The sequence below is a fragment of the Hyperolius riggenbachi genome, chromosome 3 (genome assembly GCF_040937935.1).
Source record: "Hyperolius riggenbachi isolate aHypRig1 chromosome 3, aHypRig1.pri, whole genome shotgun sequence".
In the NCBI taxonomy this organism is placed as follows: Eukaryota; Metazoa; Chordata; class Amphibia; order Anura; family Hyperoliidae; genus Hyperolius; species Hyperolius riggenbachi.
In genome coordinates this window covers 211386691-211408317 of record NC_090648.1, presented here as the reverse complement: position 1 = coordinate 211408317, position 21627 = coordinate 211386691, and the positions used below count along the sequence as shown (strand labels likewise).

Sequence of the window (21627 nt, the reverse complement as noted above, 5' to 3'; positions counted from 1 at the left end):
GGATAGGCTAGTAGGAGAAAAATGAAGAGCTGGCTGAAACAATCTATAGCTGGTAACGCTCTGTAGAGGGCGCTCAATCAACACGCTTGTGCAGCAGTATCGGCATGCCAGAGAACAGAACTGATGCAAGTGTTGTGCAATACAAAGCTTCCCCACAAGTGGCACAGGTACTTCTGGGGCTGCCAGTTTATTCACAAGTTTTGAATTCAGAAAGTAATGAAAGTAGATATAAAGCTAGATGATTAAGCATTTTTAGCGATTTAAAAATACGAAGCATGTGTATATGCTTTAATGGTACACTGCTAATAAAGTATAATGGTATACTGCTAAGTGACACTAAGGCCTCGTTCACACTACGGACAATGTACGCTTTTTACAGCGCATTGTGCTGTGCGCTTTGCTAAGTACAGCTTTTTCCATTGATTTTAATGTACCAAGTTCACATCTATGCACTTTGTTAGGCCCAGTGCACACCAAAACCGCTAGCAGATCGTCAAAACGCTAGCGGTTTTGGGAGCAGAGAGCAGATATTTGGCCGGGTGCACACCAAGCGGATTTTGTATGCGATCCACCAGCCGCATCACCCAGTGAAAACACTTGGCTATTGTATTTCAATGTGTGGTGCACACCGGCGGTTTGAGGTTTTTTAGCAAACCGCAAACGCGCAGCAGGAGGCGCGTTTGCGGCTTGGCAAAAACCTCAAACCGCCGGTGTGCACCATCCCATTGCAATACATTTAGCCAAGCATTTTTTCCAGGCGGATGCGGCCGGCGGATCGCTCCAAAAACCGCTCGGTGTGCACTGGGCCTTACTGTCCGTTTGAGAAACATGGAGTGGCATGCAGTTCTGTGCATTGTGCTGCAAGCGCACATCAATGCAAGTGAATTGGTGCGCTCTTTAAGCACACAGAAATGCGCTTTGGAGACACTTTTTTTTTTACCCTTAATTAAAACAAAACATTTTTTTTTCAAAGGAAACATCTTTATTGACAACTCCTACATCAAATAAGCAAAACATGCTGAAAAAAAAGGCATTGAAGTGCGTTCAAGCACGTGTAAAATGCATGGGTCCACTTAAAAAAAGCTCAACGCAATGTACTTAAACATGCATCAACGCATGTGGCATTTATCATGCGCTTAAATAAGTTTCTGAACGCACCTAATGTAAACGAGGCCTAAGGCAGGGTTCACTTTTGAGGGAATCAGTCTACCCACATGAAGAATGGTATTAAAATGTGACAGTCCCTGTTATTCAATGGGCTAGTTCACATATAAATGTGGCAATAGCATTTGGGGGTGGGTGGTCAAACATCTTACATAATATAACACAGCGTGCGATTGCCATAGCCCAGTCAGCTCCTTCTTTAAAACAAAGTATGCTATTAAAGTGACACTGAAGCGAAAAAAAAACCTTAAGACATAATGAACTGTATAACTGATAATTGATAGAACATTAGTAGCAAAGGGGGGAAAAAAAGTTTATGTTTAGCTATATAAAACTTTTTTTTAAGAAGAGCTCAGAGAAGCTCTTTTCCATAGATAACAAGTGAAGTTTCTTAACTCAACCTAACTGTACTGGAAACAATAGGAGACTAGTTTCTGTGCTACTAATGGTATATTTCTTAGCTGTACTACACATACAAATCTTATAAGTGTATTTTCAATTCAGATTCCCTTCAATTGTCCCTCACACGAGCTCTCAAGTCTAATGTCGTTAATGTAATCTAGAGAGAGAACAAATTAACCACCCTGGCGCTCTATTAAGATCGCCAGGGCGGCTGCGGGAGGGTTTTTTTTAAATAAAAAAAAAAACTATTTCATGCAGCCAACTGAAAGTTGGCTGCATGAAAGCCCACTAGAGGGCGCTCGAGGCGTTCTTCTGATCGCTTCCGGCGGCCAGAAGTAACACGGAAGGCCGCAATGAGCGGCCTTCCGTGTTTTGCTTACTTCGTCACCATGGCGACGAGCGGAGTGACGTCATGGACGTCAGCCGCCTCCGATCCAGCCCTTAGCGCTGGCCGGAACTTTTTGTTCCGGCTACGCTGGGCTCAGGCGGCTGGGGGGATCCTCTTTCGCCGCTGCACGCGGCGGATCGCCGCGCTGTGGCGGCGATCAGGCAGCACACGCGGCTGGCAAAGTGCCGGCTGCGTGTGCTGCTTTTTATTTGATGAAAATCGGCCCAGCAGGGCCTGAGCGGCAGCGTCCGGCGGTGATGGACGAGCTGAGCTCGTCCATACCGCCCGGCTGGTTAACTACCAATGCTGGAGTGCACGGTTTGAAGGGAAGGTTCAACCAAAATAAAAAAAATGAGTTTCACTTACCTGGGGCTTCTACCAGCCCCATGCAGCCATCCTGTGCCCTCGTAGTCACTCACTGCTGCTCCAGTCCCCCGCTGGCAGCTTGCCGACCTCGGAGGTCGGCGGGACGCATTGCGTACATTTTTACGCATTCCAGTTAGTGCAGGAACATTAACACATACATTTTTATGCAGTACTGGTTCAATGCGTAAAAATGTATGCATAGAACCAGTAACGCGTAAAAATGTATGTGTTAATGTTCCTGCACTAGCGGGAATGCGTAAAAATGTACGCAATGCGTCCCGCCGACCTCCGAGGTCGGCAAGCTACCAGCGGGGGACTGGAGCAGCAGTGAGTGACTACGAGGGCACAGGATGGCTGCATGGGGCTGGTAGAAGCCCCAGGTAAGTGAAACTTATTTTTTTATTTTGCTTGAACCTTCCCTTTAAATCTAGGAAAGGATACTACTGACTGCATAGAGTTTGTATGTCCTCCCCATGTTTGTGAGGGCTTCCTCTGTTAACATTCCTGCATACCTGTATAGTGGTATTGAGGGAAGGGGGAGAAAATGCAGGATGTTACTACAGTACCCAAGGACAAAGCATTCAGCTAAATGCTTTGTCCTCTGCCCAGAGGCGCTCACTTCTGCATTTAGACCCATTGAGTTATACTCCTGTTTGCCTGATGGAGCGAGACCACACCTGCGAAACGTGTTGCACTAAGTGGAGTTGGATTAAATTTTTGTATGGTTATGTTGTGACTCAATTGAGTTTTATATTTTCAAGGGAGGTGGGTCCACCTGAACGACCCCCTCTTTTGGACGGTTTTTAAACATTTTATTCTACTCTGGCGCCTCTGTACACCAAGCCTTGCTGAAATGTTAACGTAACAATTAAGCCAAAGTATATTCTTTATAAATCCTTTTAAGTGTAAATGTGCACAAGAGAGAATTAGAAGTATTTTTTGCTTTGCTGCACTCCCTCCACCCCCGATTCAAATAAACATTGTGAGAGAGAAAATAAAAAAAGTTGTTAAACAAGTTCTTAAACCATTTACATATTTTAGGTTCGTTATAAAAGTTATTCAGCTTGCATTTTGTATGTGGTAGCTCTGAAGACTAGTTTTCTCACACAACATAATCTTGTATAACACCTCAAGCCTCAGATGGGCCCCTCACACGTCTCTAACTGGAAAATGCGGTCCCCATTTAGCTCATACAGGAGATGCCTGTGTGTCAAATTGCATTGTGTTGAAACCAACTCAACAACATGCTGATGCTAGGCCTGCATTTAAATAGAGAAATTGTAAATAATAGAAATATTATTTATTTTAGCTGCATGCTGAATATGTAAATTAAGACTGCACCCTAGTAAAGCAAAAAGTAGTGCTATACGGTGATAACTTATCATCAAAAGGTCAGGATAGGACCAGGGGATTTTCCAGCCCGCAGCACCGATCAGGAAATAGCCGCCGGCTACCCGCACTTTCTGGGGGGGGGCTCTTCAAAGCCCCCCTTTGGAGTGCTTGCCGCCCTCCCCGGCTTTCCCTCCCTCTCCCTTGCCCTCTGAGTGGCGCAGGACGGATATCCGTCCTGCGCCTGATAGGATAGGCTTCTGCCTTTCAGATTCCGGCGATCCCCGGCCAATCAGAGGCCGGGGATCGCCGATCTACGTCACGGCGCTGCTGCGCAGCAGCGTCGTATGATGTAAACAGCGGGGATTTCTTCCCCGCATGTTTATATTATGCGTGCGAGCCGCGATCGGCGGCTCTCCGGCTGTTCACGGAGACACCCTCCGTGAACTGGCATGGAAAGGTTTCCATGCTATACCACTAACGACCCGCCGATGCCTATGGGCGTTAGGCGGTCGTTAAGTGGTTAAGCTGGCCATAACCTTATCGATTTTCCCACTGGATTCCCATCAGATTCCATCACTCTGATCAAATATGTAAGAATTCTATTCTCCCAACATTATGAAATCGGGGGTGGGGCAGCAGCAGTGGTGCAATGATGATTGTACTGAACAGTGAAACACTATCGATTTTCAACAGATGCTGCAATCGAATGTCGATGTGCTATGTGTGGTGGGAATCAATCCCTGATAAGAGAGGGACCGATATTTTTGCCACATTGGGTGCACACACACACCTACCCCAACATGCACAAGTCCTTGTGCTGGCCGAATTTAAAGTCCAGCATACAATCTTGTCCAGTGTTACTACAAATCTGTAGCAGGAGGAAAGGTTTGTGTGAAATATATACTTCACTCTAATCAGAGAAAAACACGGCTTTGTAAATGTGGTAGCACGTAGTCAGTGTCTGGTTCTAAAGGAGCAAAAAAATGGTCTTGGTGTTTATAGTGTATCTGTACATTAGGTGTTAAACTATTTCCAGAATCAGCAGACATAAGCATGGAAACTTGGCAGCGGCCCAGCTCCTCAGGTATAATTGGATACTGATGCAAACAAAGCAACATACTGCATCACAAGGTCTTTGCCGCTCAGCTGCTTACCAAAATACAAAGTGCGTTTTTTTTCTTCTTCAGATTAGTAGCCCTAAACATCACAGCTTTCAGACACCTGTGACAAAGTGCTCTAATCAAAGATTCCACACCCTTCCCTTTCTGCTATGGAGTCCAAATTATTTTGCTGTATTACAGCTCATTTAAAGAGAAACTGTGACCAAGAATTGAACTTCATACCAATCAGTAGCATATACTCCCTTTTCCACGAGAAATCTATTCCTTTTCTCAAACGGATCAGAAGGGGGCTCTGTATGGCTGAGGTTGTGGTGAAACCCCTCCCACAGTGTGATGTCAGGACCATGGTCCTGACAGTTTCCTGTCTGTGAGCCTCATTGCATTGTAGGAAATAACAGCTGTACTTATCCGTTAGACGGGCGCATCTAGCAGGTGGCGCTGTTGTTGCTAATTTCAATGCTAATTACTTCACGTAACAAAACTGTGAATGTAAACGCCGCGGGTGGCGCTAATTGTATTCATAGTGAAGGTAACAATGTGTGTATTAAAAAAGTGATTTAATTAAATAAGCCGCGGCAATGTAACAGATCAAGCCGCCGGCTCCGTGTCTCGCTCTATTCCCCCCTTGCCCTGTCTCTTGTATATGTTACGGCCAGAACCCGAAGTTTGGCCAGAACTAGAAGTGGCCGGCCACTTCGGGTTCTGACCGGCCAATGCGCGAACTGGCCGCTGCGCTGCGGCCAATGTGAGAAATGAAACAATTCCTGTAAGGTTTAATGTGATGTTGTGGCCGCAGCGCAGCGGGCAAAATGTATCACACATCTTTACTTTATTTAATGGCATTAAGCCGCCCGGCTTTTTCCTCTGCCTCTCTCTCCTCCCCCCCCCCCCCCGCCTCTCTCTCCCCTTCTCTTATGGGCAGCCGGGCGGGGACACGCGTGTCCAGGAGAGTCGTTCCTCGCGGCAGGAGAGCAGAGCGGGGAGGCTGCAGACATTGCTTCTGCCAGCACCCGCTCTGCAAGAACGGCAGGATTCCCCTGCCGCGACGAACGACTCCGGAGGGACACGCGTGTCCCCGCCCGGCTGTGCCCATAAGAGAAGGAGAGAGAGAGGCGGGGGGGGGGGGGGGGTGGAGGAGAGAGAGGCGGGGGGAGGAGGAGAGAGAGGCAGAGGAAAAAGCCGGGCGGCTTAATGCCATTGAATAAAGTAAAGATGTGTGATACATTTTGCCCGCTGCGCTGCGGCCACAACATCACATTAAACCTTACAGGAATTGTTTCATTTCTCACATTGGCCGCAGCGCAGCGGCCAGTTCGCGCATTGGCCGGCCAGAACCCGAAGTGGCCGGCCACTTCTAGTTCTGGCCAAACTTCGGGTTCTGGCCGTAACATATACAACACTGGCAGTCTTGGGGGGAGTCGTTCGACGCAATAAAACAGGCAGGATTGCCTGCCGCGACAAACGACTCTGGGGGGACACGCATGTCCCCCCCAGGGCTCTATACGCCAGAGGGCAAGGGGGAGGAGAACGAGACACGAAGCCGGCGGCTTGATCTGTTATATTGCCACCGGCTTATTTCTCATTGAATTAAAATCACTTTTTTAATACACATCACTTATCTTCACTATGAATGCAATTAGCGCCACCCGCGGCGTTTTCATTCACAGTTTTGTTACGTGAAGTAATTAGCATTGAAATTAGCAACATCAGCGCCACCTGCCGGATTCGCCCGGCTAACGGATAAGTACCATAACAGCTGTTTACAGTGGTTTCCAACTGTAGAAAAGAAAGCAGCAGCTCCTTCCACTGACCTCACCTGCCAGCAGTAAAAATGGCAATCGCGTTCGGGTGGGGAATGCAGGTAATATACTGCACTGTTTTACTGCTATATGAATTCCAAATACAATTCTAAGCATGACCTCCGTTACCCATTTTCTCCTTTCACCCACCCTCTCCTGCATACAGGATTACATACGTACTGTACATCTGCCTTCCTTCTATCTAAATCAACAACAAATGTAGAAGGGCTACTGTGTAAGTCCACATTCACAGATTTGCCTTACCTTAAATATCACAGCTGGGAGTGCAGGATCCCTGCTGTCCCCTCGCCCACCGGGGATCTTCAACAGTGGGTGAGGGGCATCAGGAGCACCACAGAGGCCCGGGAATGAGGTGCCTGCAGCACTGGAGCTGGGGACTGCTACTCAAAGGAAAAATACTACTGCAAAACAAACAGAAATAAAAAAAAAAAAGTCACAAATTCACCAAGTTACTAAGGCATCTCTATGTTGCAAATCCTGCAAAACTGACCTGGATTCATTAAAAATTCTTTGCTAATAAATGACAAAAAATGCAAGCCTGGATCACTAAAGAGCACAGGTCTTCTGTGAATATTATCATTTATTCTTTTTTTTATTATTGTATATTGATTCATTAGGGACCAGTCTTTCTATTAATTATATTACCTGTTATAAGAAAAAATGTTTTACCTTCAGAGACAATAAGGAATTTCTTGTCCTTCACAGAACAAATGTGCATTGTGAAAAGTCCCCCAGTGTTGTTGTTAAATGTTTGCTATTTGTTAAAGGAGATACGTATTGATCTTGTGACCACTTATGTAAGCTAGAATGCATGGTTTATATTGGTCTTTGCTATTGTGCATGTAAACATAATGACAAACTAAGGTCAGGCAGCCAAACATACTAAAATGTACACCAGTGTGTTAACATCCTGAGCATTACGCTGCTCAGAAGGTTTTGCAGCCTCCGAGCCCCCCAGTATAAAGCTGGCCACTAACGGTCCAATTTCTAGCGAAAAATCGTTTGAGCGATCAGAAATTCTGATCGGAAGTGAAATATTGTAATACATTGTTCACTACACCATCAATGAACCAATCTTTGCTTCCTATCTATCACAACCAACAAGAAAATCCAAATTTTGGTTCGACGAAAATTCATTCGGACGACATTTTTTTCACTAGGTTATAATCGATTGTGTCCACCAATGGATATTATTTATAACCAATCCGATCAGAATTTCTGATTGCTCAAACAATTTTTCGCTAGATATTGGACCGTTAGTGGCCAGCTTAAGACTAATAGACAGAGCCGGCCTTTGGGGGTGGCAAGTGGGGCAATCGCCCCAGGCCCCGCACCCTCTGCAGTGCTGGGGAGCGCGCGCATAGTTGTTAAAACTCACGTGTCTTCACCGATGCTCACAGCCACCATCTATTTCCTCTCCCAGCATCTGTGCATTGGTAACAGCGCCCCCTGGGATGACGTGACCGGATGTCACCACAGGGGGGCACTGTTACCAATACACACTACACAGATGCTGGGAGAGGAACTAGATGGTAGCTATGAGCATCGGTGAAGACACGTGAGTTTTAACAACTATGCCCGCGCTTCCCAGCACTGCAGCCACCTTATCTAACCTGTACTGCGGGGCACTTACCTATCTAATCTATACTGCAGGGCTTCTACCTATATAATCTATACTGCAGGGCACCTACCTATCTAACCTATACTGCAGGCTGGCACCTATATAATCTATACTGCGGGGCACCTACCTATCTAACCTATACTGTAGGCTGGCACCTATCTAATCTATACTGCAGGCACCTATCTAACCTATGCTGCAGGCTGGCACCTATCTAACCTATACTGCAGGCACCTATCTAACCTATACTGCAGGCTGGCACCTATCTAATCTATACTGCGGGCACCCATCTAATCTATACTGCAGCCACCTTCCTAGCTAATCTATACTGCAGGCATCTACCTATCTAATCTTTACTGCAGGCTGGCACCTATGTAATCTATACTGCAGGCTGGCACCTATGTAATCTATACTGCAGGCTGGCACCTATGTAATCTATACTGCAGGCTGGCACCTATGTAATCTATACTGCAGGGTGGCACCTATCTAATCTATACTGCAGGCTGGCACCTATCTAATCTATACTGCAGGCTGGCACCTATCTAATCTGTGCTGCAGAGCACCACCCTACCTAATCAATACTGCAGGCACCTATCTAATATATACTGTGGGGTACCTACCTAACTAATCTATACTGCAGGCACCTATCTAATCTATACTGCAGGGTACCTACCTACCTAATCTGTACTGCAGGGCACCTACCTGTCTAATCTATACTGCAGGAACCTATCTATCTAATCTATACTGCAGGGTACCTACCTATCTAATCTATACTGCGGGGCACCTACCTATCTAACCTATACTGGAGGCACCTACCTATCTAACCTACACAGTGTGTGCTTCCACAACGTGTATCCATAGAATATGTCTCTAGGCCCCTCATATGACACTCGCCCCAGGCTCCGCGTACTCTAAGGCCACCTCTGCTAATAGATACAATACAACTGGGAGATACAGAACCACACAACACTCAAATTGGTGGAAATGCATCTGATGTTATGTATTTGAAACAAGGTATGTAAGTCATATATATGCCAGTCAGTGAATGCAGGATTTTACAGACCAATCAGCTTTGTGTACACAATGGTATACATGTTTGGCTATCTGACCCTAGTTTGTCATTATATTTACATACACAATAACAATGCTTTCTACTTTAACCTCCTTAGCGGTATGCCCGACACCCGACACTGTGACGGGCATGCTGCTCGCACAGCTCAGGAGTCCCCCAGTATAAAACGAATAGATTGCATGCCTGTAAAAGGTTTAGCTAGCACTAGGTGGCCATGTATGTAAAGAATAGATTACAGTATTACACTTTTTACAAGAAAACACCTGGAGGATCCTCATATACCAGGGATGTTTTCAATAGTATATGTACTATATGCAATAAACTAAGGCAGGGGTCTCAAACTCAATTTACCTGGGGGCCGCAGGAGGCAAAGTCAGTATGAGGCTGGGCCACACAAGGGATTTCACAAAAAAAAGTCAACCCCCCCCTTGCATTGATTTTTATTTCAAATTCACACGGAAGCGAACTATTTTGCGTATTTTACCTTATAGTTTGCTTCAGTGCTCCCATTACAAGTACTCCGCCGTGTCCCCGCCGCAAAACGAGGGCTGCAGAGCCCCCAAATCACCCGGGGGGGGCAATCCGCCGGCATTTCCTGGAAGGGGCAGAGCTTTCAGCTTCAGCTCTGCCCCTCCTGACGTCAATTGCCCCTCTCTGTGAATGAAGAGTGAGAGGGGCGGGCAGAGGCGGCGATGCGCCGCGATTGACATCAGGAGGGGCAGAGCTGAAGCTGAAAGCTCTGCCCCTTCCAGGAAATGCCGGCGGATTGCCCCCCCGGGCGATTTGGGGGCTCTGCAGCCCTCGTTTAGCGGCGGGGATGCGGCGGATTACTTGGGAGCACTGAAGCAAACTATAAGGAAGCTTTTGCCAGCGCGGGCCACAAAATATTGTATCGAGGGCCGCAAATGGCCCGCGAGTTTGAGACCCCTGAACTAAGGCCTGCATTATATGAGTTACATACACAAATGGAAGACAAATCTGGGAATAATTCTTGAATACTAGAACATACTCTTCAGCAAACATCTATGACAGAGGTTCCCAACCGGTGTGCCGCGACACATTCATGTGTCGCGGCAGCACCAGCTATGTGTCGCCGCTCTTTGCTCCCCCTGCTCGTCTCCCCCGCAGATCGCCCTTCTCAGGGCTACAAGAAAATGGCCGCCGCCGTTCACATTTGCAGACATGCGGCGGCCATTTTTTTTGTAGATCTGCACTAACTACAGGCAGAGGGCGGAGGCAGCGCATCGAGGACGGAGCCACGGTGCGAATGAGTGGCTCAGGGAGGAGAAGAAGGGGCGGAGTGGTCGCTATGGAGGGGTGAGTTAGGGCGGGGATCCCCAACCTGCCTGTGGTCCGCGGGACGCTCCCAGTTGGGCCGCAGGACTGTCCTCTTCCCTTCCTGGGGCGCTATACTGGGGCACTATACTAGCTATCCTGGGGCACTATACTGGCTATACTGGGGCACTATACTAGCTATCCTGGGGCACTATACTGGCTATACTGGGGCACTATATTAGCTATCCTGGGGCAATATACTGGGGCACTATACTAGCTATCCTGGGGCACTATACTGGCTATCCTGGGGCACTATACTGGCTATCCTGGGGCACTATACTGGCTATACTCTATTCTGGCTATACTGGGGCACTATTCTGGCTATACTGGGGCACTATACTAGCTATACTGGGGCACTGCAGCATCAGCAGATTGTTTCTGAGCCCCTCATTGTGCCTGCAGCATCAGCAGATTGTTACTGAGCCCCTCATTGTACCTGCAGCATTAGCAGATTGTTACTGAGCCCCTCGTTGTGCCTGCAGCACCAGCAGATTGTCACTGAGCCCCTCGTTGTGCCTGCAGCATCAGTAGATTGTTTCTGAGCCCCTCATTGTGCCTGCAGCATCAGTAGATTGTCACTGAGCCCCTCATTGTGCCTGCAGCATCAGTAGATTGTCACTGAGCCCCTCATTGTACCTGCAGCACCAGCAGATTGTTACTGAGCCCCTCATTGTGCCTGCAGCATCAGCAGATTGTCACTGAGCCCCTCATTGTGCCTGCAGCATCAGCAGATTGTTACTGAGCCCCTCATTGTGCCTGCAGCATCAGTAGATTGTCACTGAGCCCCTCATTGTGCCTGCAGCATCAGCAGATTGTCACTGAGCCCCTCATTGTGCCTGCAGCACCAGCATATTGTCACTGAGCCCCTTATTGTGCCTGCAGCATCAGCACATTGTTACTGAGCCCCTCATTGTACCTGCAGCATCAGCAGATTGTTACTGAGCCCCTCATTGTGCCTGCAGCATCAGCACATTGTTACTGAACCTCTCATTGTGCCTGCAGTATCAGCAGATTGTTACTGAGCCCCTCATTGTGCCTGTAGCATCCGCAGATTGTTACGGAGCCCCTCATTGTGCCTACAGCATCAGCACATTGTTACTGAGCCCCTCATTGTGCCTGCAGCATCAGCACATTGTTACTGAGCCCTTCATTGTGCCTGCAGCATCAGCACATTGTTACTGAGCCCCTCATTGTGCCTGCAGTATCAGCAGATTGTTACTGAGCCCCTCATTGTGCCTGCAGCATCCGCAGATTGTTACTGAGCCCCTCAATGTGCCTACAGTATCAGCAGATTGTTACTGAGCCCCTCATTGTGCCTGCAGCATCATCAGATTGTTACTGAGCCCCTCTTTTCTATCATACGGGACGTGTCATGTATATCTGAATGTTTGGCATGATGTGACGTGTCCCGGATATCTGAATGTTTGTCGTGATGTGTCACGACCTGGAAAAGGTTGGGAACCACTGATCTATGACATTGAATACAATTACCGTATAAATGATTGTTCTGTTGGTACTTTTCACTACAAAGAATAGCACATAATATTTCTGCCATTTCTGAAATAGAGGGTTTCAGAGGAGGTAAACCTAGAGGTTCTCCAACATAGCTGCCCAACTGTGAAAAGATTTCTGGTGTATTAGAAGTCCAAACTGGGAACACTGTTTTGTAAGACTCTTGAGGTGCGTACACACATGCGACTATAGTCGTTTGTAACGATCGTTCCCCGATTTTTACCAACGACGATCGTTACAAAAAACGAACCACCGACTATTAAGGCAAACGACGAACGAGCCAAATCGCTACAAAAGAAAGTTCTGTCTCGGCGGATTTTAACCAACGACGATCGTTTGCAAAAGTAGTACATCGTTGGAAACGGTCATTCGTACTAGGCTTGACATGCGCATTTCACAATTTCTCCGTGAAACTTCTCATTTTTATGCGCAGGCGCAATAGTTGCTTTACGTGATGTAACGTTAATTCTAACGATCAGATCGTTACACACCTTTTAAAACTAACTTTACTTAGGTCGTTCTTTCATCAATTAAAAGTTTGTTCGTCGTTCTCAACGAACAATCGTTGTCGCATGTGTGTACGTAGCATTGGAAGCAGCTTTGGACAAAGATTCCTGCAGGATTATGCAAAGACTTGCTTGCCTAAGGTCAAGTTTCCACTAGGAACCACATTTGTTTCAGATTCAGCTGCAGCTCCCATTCTGCATTGCTAAAGGGATTCGGCTGCATAAATCTGCAGCATGCTGTCCAGATTCGCACGACAGTGCAATCAGAACGACAATCAACTAGAGAGAGAGGCAGTGTTTCCCTGTGCAGCTCGCATGTGTGCTGCAAATTCAGCACGGAATCGGGCGTAGTGGAAACATGCCCTTAGAACTAGCCCTTCTTTCCTTAGGTGGTGTTTGCTACCTATTATACAAAGGAACAAAGTACATCAGCAACACATTAGTAAAACATTATGTACTGAAATCACAAAATTGTACATGCAGAGCTTAGATTTCTTTGAAAAAGTTAAAAGTTATCTAAATCCAATGCTACCCCTTTAGCAATGCAGCTACTCGGCAGAAAAGAAAACTTTTATTGTGAATAATCAATCTTCCCTTCTGTAGAGCCACATTTGAGCGCAACATTGTTGGAGGCAGAATGAAACACAAGTGTGAGGCCTGCGACATAATCACATACATTACTTGCAGCACTTAACTGATCCTTCCCAAGCTGAAAGGCCAAACGTGGGTGGCAGAGTTTTGGAAGAAAAATCATTTCAAAATGTGTAAAGGAAAATGAACACTCTGTGGTGGCGAACTAGCAAGGATGGTGCTCGATGAGTTATGGCTGAGAAGTTTCATGTATGAAGACCTACAGATAACTAAACCGATTCAGGATTGCCATCTGTGGTAGGCAAACACTTTAAATTGTGGTAAAAAATTGATATACATCGCACAACACCTTGCCAAACTTGCCACTAGATCTGATTTCTTATCTAATATTTGTCTAGCTGCTAGATTTGTATTGCTCGATATGCCCCTCTCAAACTGCTTCTTGGCTCCACCCCCCATATTCCCTGTCTGCTTGATCTGATAAAAAAATGCCATTGTTCTTTAACGCAGTTACCCTATCATCTATTCTAACCTATGTTATATAGCGAGTGAATAGTGCCCATAAATAGTACAATTTTTTTTTTATTAGATAAATTTAGTTAGATTATTCCGTTAGATCGAATACAACAATTTTTCCAACATGTCCAATTGATTATTGGGAAAAAAAAAACAAACAAAACAGGATAATCGTATGTTTTTCTTGATCGAATAAATGGGATAATCAAACTTTTTACTGTACCATGTATGGGCACCACTAACAGGGCTGCCCTATGCTAATCCAGACACTGCTGAGAGTAGATTAGGAAAAAAGACTAAAGGCTCATACACACGGGGCACAACTGTCGCCACAAACACGTGGCACGCGCATGTCTGTGCGACAGTTGCCCCGTGTGTATGAGGCGCGCACCCCATACTGTCGCCGGAGACAGCAGTTCTCGTGTGATTGAAAAGTTCAATCGCCGGCAACTTCTGTCTCCGTAACTGTCGCTAGTTCGCCAAGCATACGGTGTGTGTATGTGCGGACTAGCGACAGCTACCCCACAGCCAGAAGGGAGCTTCCGGCAGGGGGACGAAACTTTCGGCAACAGCTTTCGCCGCGTTTCTGTCCCTCTGTGCAACGTGTGTACAGCTGCCGCACAGAGGGACCTGGCAACGAACTGTCGCTGGTTTTTTTTTTTTGGTCTCTTGTCTGCTTGCAACTGCAGACATTTGTGCCTCATGTGTATGAGGCTTAAGCTGAACCTGATAACACGAGAAAGTTTGAGCACTAAAGTCAAAAGGTCAGTAACTAACACCTCCAGTTATTAAGTTTCTAGAACCATTAACACATACGGTAATTGCTGTACATGTTTATATGTTTAGTGCATATAATTTCCATGAATGCTTATTATTAGAAATGTAAAAAAAAGTGTACAAAAGTTTCAAATCACAAATGTCCTGATAGGCAACCAGGACATGTCATGAGCACAAGACAAAAGACTACAGTGAACCCATTAAATAACTATACCTGCAACGAAATACAGGTCAGTGCAAGAAGGAAAATGTGTCAAGGAGAAAGTGATACTGGTTGCATTTCAAGTGCATAGTATTCTTTTACTCTGTGCCATGTTATATGAAGTACAAAGAAATTTAGTTTACAAAAAAAAAAAATAAAAAAAATAAAAAAAATAAACTAAAATCAAAATAATGCTATATATCTTCTGCTACAAGTTGAGTGAATTTAGATCTGATTAAAGGCACAACATAGGGGGCGCCTTATATTTCACTTAGACCTAAATTCCCTAAGATATAGTCAGGGGTCAGGGCACTTCTCCTGCTAGTATGTCCCTTCCAGAACACCCCGGTCACCTGGCCCTCTGTGGCAGTGACTGCAACAGAGAGGACATACTTGACCACACACAGTAGATGCCTGGAGAACATGTGTAACAGGTTGATCAAACCTGTAACTTTAGCCGGTGCCTTGTCTCAGCCGGACTGCTCCTACGGCTTTAGGCGATACCCAAAAAACACGAGAGACGGCACCACCAGTTTGCAGCCAGTGGTGTGCCGTCTCTTGTGTTTTTTAGAACATACTTGACCTAGTCCGCCGCTGGGTGCAGTGTCCTCTGATCTCCTCTTCCTCATGCAATAGTGTCCCTCCGTCCCCTGGTGTTGCACGACACGGATTCACGACACCGGGATGCAGAGGTATGCTATTGCACTCTCACGGGAATTCAATAATGGGCACCAGGGCTACCCACTATGCAAATTTCTGCTTAAAATTTGTGTAGCGGGTAGCCCCGGCAACTGCTATTTTATCAGGCAACTCCGGGAATCCCAATTTCCATGTAATGCCGCTAATTGCGGCTTTGCAGCAGGGTGTTAAGGGTTAGGCACCACGGGGGGAGTTGAGTTAAGGTTTAGGCATCAGTAGAGGGAGGGTTCTGTGTAAGCAGAGGGTTAGATTAAGTCACAGTACAAATTACTGATATTTCACAATTGTAATTAGTAAAATACTGGTAATTTAACCGATCTTCTACTAGCGGCAATATTCAGTGCCCTTTTATCCAGACGCTTTTATTACATGAACGCACATTTAGCTACTGTTCCAGAACTATCCTGCACTGACTATACTCAGAAGGTGATCTTACTAGAGTGTGTGTCTCTGGCAGTAGCAGGGACAATTAGGAAAGCACATCATACACACTATGCACAGTATACTTTCAGCACATACCAGGGAATTTCACATTTACACAGCTTCACTTCTTTATTAAAGCACCGTCCAGTCCTTTACCAATACTCTAATTCTGTGCTATATAAAGATGTGAGCAGATCTTTTAAGCTGCCCTTGCAGGAAGGATAAAATTGTTATACGTAAAGTTAAGCTGGTCAGTAATCCTCGGTCTTTCTAAGAAACGATAATGGCTGCCAAACTGAACATAAAAGCTTAAAACCAGTTGGAATCTGAAGATGCGTTTTCATCACAGGATTTTGAGGGAAACGCCTATGCGCAGGTTGGATCTGAGTGTGAACAGAGCCCATTAATAGAATCCATTCAACTATTTGTTTTTGCGTTCCACTGTGATCCGTCATAATGTGCAAAAAGTGCTCGTTTTGCATTGCATCATGGACTATACGTAAATGAGGCAGGATCGGGAACCTAATAAAGTGACAGACATTTTCTTCAAACCCAAAAATCTAAAAGAGAAAGCAAGAAACGGGAATTCAAATATTTTTTTCCCCACTCCAATAAATCAAGAGTTTTGTCCCTACAGCAACACAGGCAGAAAAAAAAAAAAAAACACTCTTCTATGTGATGCTATGCACTTGCAAAGTCCCTTTCAACTGCGCTGAATGAAGCAAATGGAATTGCACCAAAAATACAGCAAGTAGTGCATTTGTGCATTGCCAAACATCACATTAATGGAAATGGTGTACAGCAACTTACATGATAAAATTAGTGTATCAGACTGAGGCCTGGAACCCACTACAAACCGCTAGCACTAATCGCTAGCGTTTTTAATGAACATTTGTAAGCGATTTCTTGAGCGTTTTCTGTCAATTTCGGTAGCGATTTTAAAAAGTAAGTGTTTTGCCAGCGATTGTGTAGCGATTAGCGTTTTAAATTCTGATTGGTTCTTTCAATTCATTTAAATATTTTTTTTTACAGTGTGCAGTAATTTAAAAACACTTGAAAATCGCTCTGTGTAGGTTTCTGATGAGCGATTACGCCAGCGTTTATATACTTTACATTGCAGAAATGCTAACGCTAAAAATGCTGCATGCCCTGCGTATGTGATTCTGGTAATCGCAATTGCTCCAGTGGAATTTTGCCCATCCATTAACATTAGCTGAGCGTTTAGGAAAGTTTCCTCCAATCGGAAGCTAAGCCGCGACCCGGGAAGTACCTCCCAGTCGTGGCTTAGCTTCAGATTGGAGGAAGCTCACGGAGGAGAACAGCGAGGGGGGACAGAGGAGGGGGGGGGGGGCGCAAAATGAATGACAGGCTGCAGGTAAATAGAAGGCTAGCGACAAGCAGATTGTCGCTAGCCTGGCGCTTTTTTTCAGGGGGGCAAAGCAGACCCTGGGGAGGACTAGAGGCAGGAATAGAGAGACACAGAGGCATGCGATTGTGCACAGAACATGCCTCTGTGTCCTCCTAAGATTTAAAATATCCGCCTCGGGTTCTTTTTAAGTGATCCAATAAGGAGAGGCTTATGGAAGAAAAGAATATATACAATTTCTTTTGAACAATGCTAGTTGCCTGGCTGTCCCGATCTTTTGCATTCAGCAGTGTCCCTCTGAAAAAAAAGCACACAATTAGTGTAGTCAGACTTCAGTCTAAGCATCTGATCTTAAAGTGAATGGGAACTGAATTTAAAAAAAAAATAAAAAAATGAGACAGATACTTACCCAAGGAGAGGGAAGGCTCTGGGTCCTATAGAGCCTTCCGGCTCCTCTCCTGGTCCCCTCGATCCAGTGCTGGCTCGCCCTGTAGCAGTATTTGACTAAATTAGTCAAATACTGCTTTTTCCGGCCAGAAGTCTTCAGGGAGCCCGAGTGCTCCTGAAGGGCGGCCCTGTACTGCGCCTGCGCAAGCATGCTCTTGCACGCTCACGTGTGTGCAGTATGGAGCCGCACGTCTTCGGGAGGACACGGCTCCCGAAGACTTCCAAATACCCTTTCGGCGGGGGAATGAACCGGGGAGGGGGGGGGCAGCACAGGATAGAGGGCACCGAGAGAGGAGACAGAAGGCTCTATATGACCCAGAGCCTTCCCTCTCCTTAGGTAAGTATTTGCTTCATTTTTAAAAAAAAAATGCGGTTCCCATTAACTTTAACCTCCTTAGCGGTAACCCCGTGTGTGACACGGGGTAAGCCGCCGGAGGGTACCGCTCAGGCCCTGCTGGGCCGATTTAAATAAATTTTTTTTTGCTGGACGCAGCTAGCACTTTGCTAGCTGCGCCAGCACTTTGCTAGCTGCGCCAGCACCCCGATCGCCTCCGCCGCGCGCCCGATCGCCGCTATTCGTTGCGGCGCGCCCCCCCCCCCCCCCCCCAGACCCCGTGCGCTGCCTGGCCAATCAGTGCCAGGCAGCGCCGAGGGGTGGATCTGGAGTCCCAATGACGTCCCGACGTCGCTGACGTCATCCCGCCCCGTCGCCATGGCGACGGGGGAAGCCCTCCAGGAAATCCCGTTCTTTGAACGGGATTTCCTGATCGAAGCGGGCGGGGGGATGCCGCTGAGCAGCGGCTATCATGTAGCGAGCCCTGGGCTCGCTACATGATTTAAAAAAAAATAAAATAAAAAAAAAACTGCTGCGCTGCCCCCTGGCGGAATGTTTCATACCGCCAAGGGGGTTAATGAACAGTGTTGCAGTAATCAGCTACTGATGTTACAATAAAGGCTGCCTGTCCCGGTATGTACAGGTAGGAGGGGCTTATGGGAGCTCAGTCCGGGCAGGAGGAGGGGGAGGTTACTAGCCATTGCTTTCAGAGGCAGAGGGGAGGAGGAGAGGGGACTGAATTTACACACAGGCAAGCTGATAGCATCTCCAGCCCTCAGGCCTGTGACAGTGTGACAAACAGAACATGGCTGCCCTTATTGTATCACAGCAATAAATAATCATAAACTATTAAAGCGGTTTGCAGCTAGATTTGCTGTGTAAACTTTAGATAAAATATATATACAGGTTATTTGTTATAGGTCAGTATTTATAGTTTATTGCTTTTTAGTGTTGTACTGTATCCCGGATATGTGCCAGGCTATGCTGGGGAACCATTCTGCCATCATAGGACATTAGCGAGTATGTGTTGACTAAGGGTTGCTTGGCAACCACTGTTAACACAGCACATCCCGAGCAGCAGCCTTTGCTGTGCGGAACATGCGCACTGATGGCGGTTTACAGCGGTCGCATCCCCAGTGGCAACACAGTGGTGAGGAGCGTGCGCACTAGTGAGTGGAATTACCCCACAGGGGGCACGCAGTGACGTACGAGATGCAGGACGGAGTGACATACTAGCACGAACTCCCGGGGACCCTGTCAAGCCACAGGATCTAGAGCCAATCATGTTGACTCGGTGCATGGGCAAATTGGAGGCGGGATTTCCACCCCAACGGTCGGAGTCACGGTGGATTATTGCCCCAACTAGCAGAACGGAGCACTGCCCGGGATTCCAAGCACAAATCAGGTATGAACACGTATTGTGGCAGCAGAGCCGGGACAAAGTCCTCCAGCACCCAAGGCTGAGACAACAAAGTGCGCCCCTCCATCCCTGCCACCTGAGCCATCAAACACTGATTGCTATTAGACTAAGAGGCGCCACAGGGCCCACAACCTCCCCAACACCTTAATATCTAGTTATCTGGCTTGCAGTCACTGCCATGTATCCCCTTTTCTTATTTCTTTCTGCTTCAAACACAATTAGGAATGACAGCTGAATGAATTCTGCGCCCCCTCCTACACTGCGCCCTGAGGCTGGAGCCTCTCCAGCCTATGCCTCGGCCCGGCCCTGTGTGGCAGTACATACCGGGACAGGCAGCCTTTATTGTAATATCAGTAGCTGATTACTGCAACAGTGTATTACTTTGGAATTTACATATGTAAATTACTCATTATGCAAATTTGGTGATATGGCGGCAATTTTGAATGTGAGGGGTGTGTTTACAGGTGTTATCTCTGCTTATATATCAGAATGTCTTGTCACACTGGTTATCATTCTGTATTTTTGCGTTGACAAAGGGGACCCCTCGGGGCCCGAAACGAATTGGTTATGGAATGGAATTGTGTCACGTCTATTGAATAAAAAGCAGACTTGGTCTACATGTGAGTGTGCGGATCTTCTGGACTTACTATTGACTTGTTTTGGTCCTGAACCTCTGCAGTGGTGTGCGATTCTTCCTCGGATTACAAATTAAAGCATGACACCACTATACTTAAAGGGGTTCTGTGGGGGCTGCTGCAGATAAAAATAGACACTTACCTGGGGCTTCTATCAGCCCCCTTTAGCAGTCATGTCCCGCGCCGTCCTCTGCTGCCGGCCCCGGGCTAGCACATCATACATCCAACTGCGGCTGCGCAGCAGGGGCCTGCTCGCTCCCGCGTCATCGAATGCTTACTGCACCTGCGCAGTAAGCTTCCGATGATGCAAACGGGAGCGTGCATTATTCGTCTGTGTTAGACGAATAATAGCCCAGTGGCGGGGAACGGCAGATCGGAGGAGGATGGTGTGGGACACGACAGCTACAGGAGGAGGATGGTGTAAAAGGTAAGTGTCTGTTTTTATCTGCAGCAGCCCCCCACAGAACCCCTTTAATGATGAAAAGATGCAGCCTAAACGCTCTAAACTCTCCTGCCCCAATGCAAGAATCAGCAATATTCCAGGGACTAAACATCCCTCTGGTGCTGCACAGATATGCCAGGCAAAGACTCCAGCACTATAGGAGCATCTGCTCTCATAGAAAGCAAAGCTATGCTATTTAGTGGAAACCCAAACAAACACTTGCTGTTTCTGAGTGTTAAGTCTCATACACGCATACAAGGACTGACTCCCTCAAGCAACAGTGCAGGCCAAGGCTGTTGAAACACAGTGCTAGCCTCCAGACAATCAGCCAGCATTCAGCCAACTCAAACCAGGGAATCATGCACAGAATGGGATCAAGGATTGCTGTATGCACACTAGATTCTCACCCAAGGCATTGGATGCCTTGGCATAGAAAAATCTTGCACATTTCTGAAGCTTTAACTCTAGTCAAATATTTTATATTCAATACACTCCAATTAGTTACAAAAAGATTGTCAAGTAAATGACCACTATATATCTACCATTTTACAATATAAACCAACCATCTAAGCAGGTTTTGCAGCATAACTAGATAAGAATATCATCACACCATGTATGAATAACGGCAGGTACAGAAGATACATGTGTGAATCTGCCTGCAGTGTAGTGTTTGCTGCGGGGCCATGAATGGAAAAGAACACCACAATCTACTGTCTGGAAAACGTGTACTGAAGGACTTTTCTGCAGTGGAACATAACATTAATATGTGTAAGGGACCACAGGAAGGTGTGCATATGTCTGTTCTGCATCAGTGGTGTACTGCACTAAAATACAGGGTAGCAGACATTGCTTAAATGGGCTTTTGAGTAATTAAACAATAAGTGATCATCCCTTATGTACAAAGTGATAAGACAATTTGAACACCCTTGGTATAAGACAAATATTGGTGATTTAAAGAGAAACTCCAACCTAGAATTGAACTTTATCCCAATCAGTAGCTGATACCCCCTTTTACATGAAAAATATAATGCTTTTCACAAACAGACCATCAGGGGGCGCTTTATGACTGATTTTGTGCTGAAACCCCTCCCACAAGAAGCTCTGAGTACCGCGGTACTCTGGGCAAACTGCCACAATGT

The 21627-nt window shown here is 46.4% G+C and overlaps 1 protein-coding gene across 1 annotated transcript in view; it reads right to left on the bottom strand.

The window, feature by feature from the left end:
• The window catches only part of OAZ2 (ornithine decarboxylase antizyme 2), a 38225-nt gene that overhangs the window by 8681 nt on the left and 7917 nt on the right, over nt 1-21627 (bottom strand). The window contains 2 exon segments of the mRNA XM_068273605.1: nt 6837-6917; nt 6919-6994. Of these exon segments, the coding sequence (XP_068129706.1) occupies nt 6837-6917; nt 6919-6994 (157 nt within the window).